Source organism: Trachemys scripta, chromosome 12 (assembly GCF_013100865.1).
Source record: "Trachemys scripta elegans isolate TJP31775 chromosome 12, CAS_Tse_1.0, whole genome shotgun sequence".
Classification (NCBI taxonomy): domain Eukaryota; kingdom Metazoa; phylum Chordata; order Testudines; family Emydidae; genus Trachemys; species Trachemys scripta.
In genome coordinates, this window is record NC_048309.1 from 40,122,560 (window position 1) to 40,130,710 (window position 8,151).

At 42.1% G+C, this 8,151-nt stretch overlaps 1 protein-coding gene and 1 gene segment (V, D, J or C); both read left to right on the forward strand.

Moving 5' to 3' along the window:
* Nucleotides 1-1,323: 1,323 nt before the first annotated feature.
* On the forward strand, nt 1,324-2,079 carry LOC117886278. The segment is given in 2 exon segments: nt 1,324-1,463; nt 1,547-2,079. Coding segments are annotated over 2 exon segments (552 nt in total).
* LOC117885463 overlaps nt 2,035-8,151 on the forward strand; it is a 33,275-nt gene continuing 27,158 nt past the window's right edge. Inside the window, exons 1-6 of the mRNA XM_034786766.1 lie at nt 2,035-2,174; nt 2,681-2,825; nt 2,905-3,323; nt 6,408-6,711; nt 7,096-7,164; nt 8,133-8,151. Of these exons, the coding sequence (XP_034642657.1) occupies nt 2,780-2,825; nt 2,905-3,323; nt 6,408-6,711; nt 7,096-7,164; nt 8,133-8,151 (857 nt within the window). The 5' untranslated portion in view covers nt 2,035-2,174; nt 2,681-2,779. The remainder of the gene's footprint in view (nt 2,175-2,680; nt 2,826-2,904; nt 3,324-6,407; nt 6,712-7,095; nt 7,165-8,132) is intronic.

The following is an 8,151-nucleotide window of genomic DNA, read 5'->3' on the forward strand; positions in this document are numbered from 1 at the left end:
GAAGTTTTAATAATCTAAGCCTCCAAACCTAGAAGCTCCCAGTCTAAGGAGAGAAAAAACAGGCAGAGAACGATTAGAGGAGGGAAAACAATATATGGTCAAATCAATTTGCCACACGCAGCCCAGAAAAAAAGTAGGTCTTTGCTTTTGGGTTGGCAAAGTACTACACTCAGACAGGAAACATGAAATGCACAAATACACAGTGAGAATAGCTGGCTAGGCGGAAGTACTGCTGAAAAAGAGCTGGGGGTTATAGCGCATCTCAAACTGAATATGAGTCAACAATATGACGCAACTTCAAAAAAAGCTAATACTGTACTGGGGTCTATTTCAAGGGCACTTGTATGTAAGACATGAGAGGTAATTGTCCGGCTCTACTCAACTCTGGTGAGGCCTCAGCTGGAGTATTGTGTCCAGGTCTGGGTGCTGCCCTTAAAAACAGATGTGGACAAATTGGAGAGAGTCCAGAGGAGAGCAACAGAAATGATAAAAGGATGATAAAACCTGACCCATGAGGAACACTTAGAAAAACTGGGCATGCTTAGTCTTGAAAAACGAAGGGTGGGGGGAGGTCTGATAACAGTCTTCAAATATGTTAACGCAGCTCCAAAGAGGATGATGATGATCAATTGTTCTCCATGTCCACTGAAGGTCGGACAAGAACAGGGTTTCTCAAACTGGGGGTTGTGACCCCTCAGGAAGTCCTGAGGTTATTAAGTGGGGGTTGCGAGCTCTCAGCCTCCATTCCCAAGTCCCCGCTTGGCCTCCAGCATTTATAATAGTGTTAAATATAAACATGTGTTTTTAATGTATAAGGGGGGGGCACATTCCTAGGCCTGCTGTGGGAAAGGGGGTCACCAATTCAAACGGTTGAGAGGCACTGGACAAGAAGCAATGGGCTTAATCTGCAGCAAGGGGGGGGGGGGTTTGGTTAGGGGAAGAAATCTAACAATAAGAACCGTTAAGTGCGGGAACAAGTTATAAAGGGTGGTTGGGGAATCCCTGTCTTTGGAGGTTTTTAAGAACAGGTTATACAAACACCTGTCAGGTGTTGTCTAGATGACCTCTGGAGGTCCCTTCCAGCCCCACACTGCTGTGAAAAAGAACTCCCTTTTAAAAACCAATACACTTTTCTTAGTTTGTATTTTGATTCACCAGTACAATGAAAATGTAGTCACCTAAATGTATATGAACAATTAACAGAGAGTCCGCGTTTGTCTACACTTGAAAGGCCACAGCTCTGCAGCTGTAGTAACTCTCTGTGCCGAGGGGAGGGCTTTCGTGGGTCGGAGCTTGCTGACTTTCCTGTTGCAAACCAGCCATGTCTCTGGCGCCAGAGCGATCAGTGAGAGAAGCAGCTGTTCATCTGCATTAAACAACTCAACCTCTCCGGAGAGTTCTGCCCAGACTCAGAACCAGGATGTTCTCACTAAAACTCCTTTTCCTTGTGGTGGCTTCCCAGGGTAATCTCATTGTTTAAGGCTTTGGAGACTCCTCAGATTCGTAGGCACTAAAGTTACAGCTTTCTTACAATCTTCTTTTCCAGGTGGCCAGGCGCAAGTTAGATTCGTGGAATCTGGAGGGGACATGAGGAAGCCTGGAGACTCCCTCCAGCTCTCCTGTAGAGGGTCTGGATTCAGCTTTGGAGATCACTGGCTGAGCTGGCTCCGGCTGTCTCCCGGCAAAGGACTGGAGCAGGTCGCCACCATTAGCTTTTGGGCAGGAGACACTAAACGTTATGCTGCTTCTGTAACGGGGCGGTTCAGCATCTCCAGATCCAATGGCCAGAATATGCTGTATTTGCAAATGAACAACCTGAAGCCTGAAGACACGGGCATTTATTTTTGCAGCCAAGCACAGTGTGTCAGAGTAATTCTGAGCCCCCACAAAAACCTCGAATCGTGGCCGTTTTGGGAGCAGAGTGCTGCCGGCAAATTGAAAGATCTGGACACATGGGGGACTGTGATACATCGTCCCCATTGTAATGAATGGGACCTCTTCAAAAAGGCCTTTCCATCTAAGAACGACACTTACAGCACTGACACCCCCTCCTGACCCTAAACACCTACAAGCAATAATAGCCAAACCCAAACCCCTATTCCAAGCAGAGGTTTTACCCCCACATGGGAGAAGTGGCAGAGAATACATGAAGTCGCCTAGGGACTTTGCTATAGGTATTAATTTTATGTGCAAGGCACCCAGATACTAGGATAGATAGATAGATAGATAGATAGATAGATAGATAGATAGATAGATAGATAGATAGATAGATAGAGGGGGTGTCTGGGGATAGATAGATAGATAGATAGATAGATAGATAGATAGATAGATAGATAGATGGGGTGGATGGGGATAGATAGATAGATAGATAGATAGATAGATAGATAGATAGATAGAGGGGGTGGATGGGGATAGATAGATCGAAAGATCGATCGATAGATTAGATTATTTATTACTATTTTTATTATTTGCAATGAGGTATCTCAAGCTACTCCTTGAGGCATCAGGTCTTTAGTGTGAAGAAGAGATGGATGTAACCGGCTCTGAGGTGCTTTCAGTCAAAATACCAGACAAGAGGTGGATGTAAGGGACGGGGGGGGGGGGGCGGGGGCATGAGATGGAGTTCAGTTGGTTGCTTATAAAATGAGGAGACGCAAATCGGTTTCCTGTTTATTGCCAGAGATTCCCTGAAGCTTTCAGCTCCCTCAGAGTGAATCCAGAGCCCTCAGTGCAGAGAACATCAACTCTCCTTGTTAGTTGTTTTTCCAGTCTCAGAAATATGGTATTCGGGATACATTTCATTTTCTTTACAGCAGTTGTAAAAGGTAATTGAATTTCACTGGAGGTGCCCCACTTTATCGCACACACAATGTTATGATTCTTATGATCTCTTTCCCCCCTCAGGTGGCTGGACTGTTGAATTCGTAGAGTCTGGGGGTGACATTAGAAAACCCGGAGACTCTCTCCACCTCTCCTGTAAAACCTCCGGATTCAAATTCAGTGACTACTGGCTGAGCTGGTATCGAGTGTCTCCGGGCAAGGGACTGGAGTGGGTATCCAGCATGGAGAAATCCCCTACGAGTGATAAATATTATGCCAGTTCGGTGAAAGGGCGATTCACCATATCCAGGGACAATTCCAAGAACACGGCATATTTGCAAATGAACAAACTGAACCCTGAAGACACTGCTATGTATTACTGCCGTGATGCACAGTGTGTAAACCTAGATCTGAGTTCTGACAAAAACTCTAGAGGCGGACAGGGGCCTGGGAATAGAGTTTTACAGGTATTTAGGTGCCGAAAGAGGCAGAAAGGCACCTCAGTGAGTTAGCTGCCTAACTGTCATTGGCTTAGAAAAGAAGTAAGAGGTTAAATGTTCTGAGGTAGAGAATCATCTTTGCAGCGTGTTGATTTAGACTTGTTCATTTGGTCAGATGGGGCGAGGCATTGCAGAGCATTTTCTCACTCACTGCTGCCTTACTTTAGCTACCTTTACCACAACTTTGGTTAATAAGTGTCTCAGTTCCCATCCTGACTACATGCTTGCTTTCTCGCGTGCTTTCTTTGCACAAACCAGCTCCCCGCCTCCCCCCGCCCCTCCGTGCCAGCGATCAATTTGCACTGTTAGAACCACAAAACCTGGTTATGCCAAGTGAATCCTTACCACTTTAAATATGCTATGCTAGGTCTGAAAGTATGAGCACTGCACCCCCAGGCACTTTCCAAAGAGAGGAGGAGGAGGATCCGTGCCCCAGGGAGCACACGAGGTAGAAACAGACAGACAAGTTAACAAACAGAGGGTGGGTAGAGGAAATCAGGCAATCAGTGTAGAGCTGTGTTAACAAATATAGAAATACGGTAACAGCATTATAGTGAGATTGGGTTCGATTTTACCACTTCATACTTCCTCTAGAAACACACAACCTGCCACACACCTAACCTGAGCAGATATGTCAAGGGTGGGTGCATGGTGATTTGCTGGGACTGCAGTGAAGGATTTGTGCTACACTGTGCGGGTGATGCATGTGCTGTAACTTTCCTTTTCTGTCGGAGGAGAAAGAAGATCCCTGTGAGCTGGCAGAGACCCTCATTGTCAATGGAAACTTGCTGTATAGGAATTCCTTTACGGTTAAATTATGTCCCATAACTTTGCCCTTCGTTGCTTTCATGGCGTGTGTGTGTGTCTGAGTGCGTGGGGGGGTGGGGGGTGGGGGGAGAGATCAGACTTGACTAAGCTTAACGGGCTTTAAACAATTTTTTTCTTTGTGGAACCCTATGAATAAGGGGAAATTTCTTTATATAATGGAAATCTGTCTGCCAGACTACAAGTGCATTAGCAGTGCCCACCGTGCTATGCTGCTAGAAACCAAGAGGATTCTTCCGATGGAAGAAGATGGAAAGTTGAACCGCTAAGCACTTCAGAACCGGGCTCTGGCTGGGTTCCACTGAAGCATTTACCCACATGAGCAGCTCCAAGTAACATCCCATTTCTCTGGACTACAATTCTGAGAAGTGTTGAATCCCCTCGGAGCTACAGGGACAGTTTATGTAAAGGGGTTTAGCACGGTGACTGGGGGATACACACAGTGATACAGACACCATAGAGCCCTCTACTAAAACCTAGAACATAACATACACATTTTTCCTCAGGAAAAACGTCTCGCCCTTGGGTTTTTTGACGTTTTCAGAGATAGTTACATGAAAAGAGAGCACAAAGGCCAAGAAAAATGTTTGACAACATTTTTTCTTCAAAAAATCTTACTAATGATTAAACCATTAAAATCCCTTGTTTTTCATGTATTGTGAAGAAAAAGGGAGATATTTTGCATATGTTATTGTATTGGTTTATTAATAATATTTTAAATACTTCTTTTATCTTTGCACATTTCTTTATATGCTGTAGAGTACACGAGTATAATTAGTGTAAACATAATTTTATCCTCATTAGTTAAATCAAAGAAGTAAACCATCAATAACTATTTCTATTATTTTCAAAACAGAGTGGCGCCTTTCTACGTGGTCCCACTTATAATATGTTGCTGTTCTTTGGAACCCACAATTAATCCTTCTCAACCCACTGGCAAATCTTGGCTTTGAAACACTGAATTTGTCTCTGAAAGCAGGAAATTTTGGGAGTCAAGCATCGAAATTCTTCTGTAAGGCCCTGATCCTACAGAAACTGAGCACGTCTTTAAGTTTACATTGTAATAGACAGATCCACTGAAATTTCAATGGGACTACCCCGCAGGACAGACCCTCAGCCGGTGTACATTGTCATAGTTCTATTGGCTTCAAAGGTGCCAGGACCATTCACACCAGCTGAGAATCTTCCTCAGGGTGTACAAAGTTGAGCATGTTTGTAAATCTTTGCAGGACCGAGGATTCAATCTGTTAATACCAAAGGCTGCAATAGACAACAGAATCATGCCTCTTTGAGCTAGTTTTCTTGTTCTGCATCTAAAATATAAATCACTTTCTGAATGTTAAAGTTCTCTGATTCAGCACAAGAATACACCAGAAACTGGAGATGAATAATCTAACGCAGACGCAGAATAAAATAAATACACCCTAGCAGTTATTTTAGTTTTCTCTAGAGAGGTTCTTGCACAGTTGTATAGCACTGTGGACTCTAATGCTATCTTTAAAGGGACCAAAGTTTCTCTAATACCAAGTAAGTGACTGACTTTTAACGCTCAGGAAAGGATGTTTTAAAACTTTAAATTTAAGAAAAAGTAATTTAGTAAAGATTTTTGAAGGCATATTGAGGGTGAGATTAAAAATAACCCTGTGACTATGCAGGGATTCTTATTGTCTGTGCTGGTAGTGGTGGTTTTGGGCAATGCACACTTCGGATCCAGAGACAATAGGTCCTTCTGGAAATGTGTGTGTATAAATTCCCAGCTTCTGTCCGACTTTCAGGGACAGTTTGACATTCCTTCTTTCTAGCAGAGAGAAATTACATGAAAAATATAGTTAAAATAGTCATGTGTTGTTCTGCAATCTTCTAAAAAGGTTCTATTGAAAGGTTTCAAAGTACTTACAAAAATTGATAATAAAGAAGCTTAATTGTTGCAGAACCAAACACTCAAAAGTTAGCAAATGCCAGAATTAAGGTTGTTTGGGCAAAATTAACTCTTTCTCCTTATGCTACAACTTCTAATGAAGTGATCACATGTTATTTTCCCCTACAACTCCCATTTTTAGGTTCCTATTATTACTATTACTGAAATCCTGCCTTCAAATGAGACTTAAGGAGCTCAGTCTATTCAGGTTATCAAAGTCTAGATTAAAAGAGGACTATATCGTGTACTTATCAAATAGGTACTCTCTAGGTACCTACATACGGCAAAGCTATTCATTGTTTTTAATGCCAGAAGGGACCATTATGATAATCTTTTAATTAAATTTCAACCACAACATTAATTTTCCAGGAGATCAAACAACTTCCGAGCCCTCCGTCTCCATTATGAAGTCAGAAAATGAGAGCATTGCTGCCTGCCTGGCGAAAGATTTCTACCCTAAAGAACTAAAGATATTGATGAATTCTGACAGTGAAATTATATTTGAAGCAACAGACCCGATCCTCACATCTAGTGGGAAATACAGTGCTGTCAAAGTTGTCAAGTTGTCTTCAAATGAACTAGTGTCTTGCTACGTGCAACACAACAGCAAACTTATTAAGAAAACCCAAACAGCTGAGAAGCCGCCAGGTATGTTTTCAGGGTTTAAGGCTGAATAAGACAATACACCTTTGAGATTAATTCAATTTTTATTTATCATATAGGATCACAGTGAAAGTCAAAATGGATCAGTGCATTCACCTAGTCCAGTATTCTGTCTCCAGCTGTTTCAAAGGAAATGGCAAGAAATCCTACATAAAATTCGTATTTAAGAAAATGTTTTGTACCAGAAATTCAAGGACTCATATGCTTCCAAAAAGGACAGATTCCCTTTGACTTCACAGCACTATGGACCAGGCTAGAACTGTGCCCAGGGTGAATTTCCACGCTCTTGAATTTCAGATAGTTTAGTGGGATTATTATATATCTGTATAAATCATTTATTTTGGGTGCGGTTTGCTGTCTTTCTTTTAGATTTCACATCTCCTGCTCCAACGATCATCGTGCCCGAGCCGTGCAACATTTCAACCCCCAGCCTCGAAGGTTAGTACCCAAACGAGTGATTATGTTGCCTCAAGATTCTATGGCCAACAGTCAACTTGTGAGATGGGAGGGGAAGCTACGACTTCAGCGTCAGCTGAGAATCTGGCCCTTACTGCGTTTGGTAATTTAAATGTAACAAACAGAGGACCAGGTTGTCCAACCTTTACTCGTGTTGGCGAGCAGCTACTCACGCAAGGAGTCTCACTGGTGTGAATGGGAGTAAGTGCTCAGCAGTGTGAATGGGGTCCTGCAGTCTAGCTCTGAGATTCCAGTCTTGCTCCCATTGGCGCCAATGGCACAGGACTGAGAGGAAAAAATCTCCCCTGTGGTCTATTCCTATTACACGTTAACTCATTCCACATGGGCCCATTTCCCACTGACATCAATGACAATTCATCAAATGATTCTTTTCCTTCTCTAAGCATTTCGCATTGCAGAAGAGAGCTGCACCTTGCCAGCTCCACTTCCTTACTCCTGCTCTCTAGCACAGAGAGAGGCTTGGAAAGATTAGATTTTTTATCAGTAAATGCTGATAAACATCAGTTCACCTCACACACAGAAACCAACAACAGAACTATTTCTACTGATAGCAATTGAAATGTACAAAGTAAGGGAAGCAACATAAGAAAAATGCTGCATGAGAATGTATTAGAGTTTGACTTACGGGTATTTACTTGGTATATTTTGACATATGATATTGACAATCTATGTTTTAATGGTTATAAAGCTTTAATTTATTGAATCTCAAAATATACTGTCATTGAATAATTATTGTCTGACCCCCAGTCATTTCATACAATTGTGAAAAATTTAAATAAATAGAAATAGAAAAAAATGCTTTAAAAACCACTGATGTTATCGGTCTAAATTATTAAACAAATGATGCATATATCTAATATTGTTTTATTTGGCTCTGTGCAAATATGAATTTTCATGGGCAAACTACACCCTTGTTTCATATTTTATAGATCCGAATGAGGAGAAAAA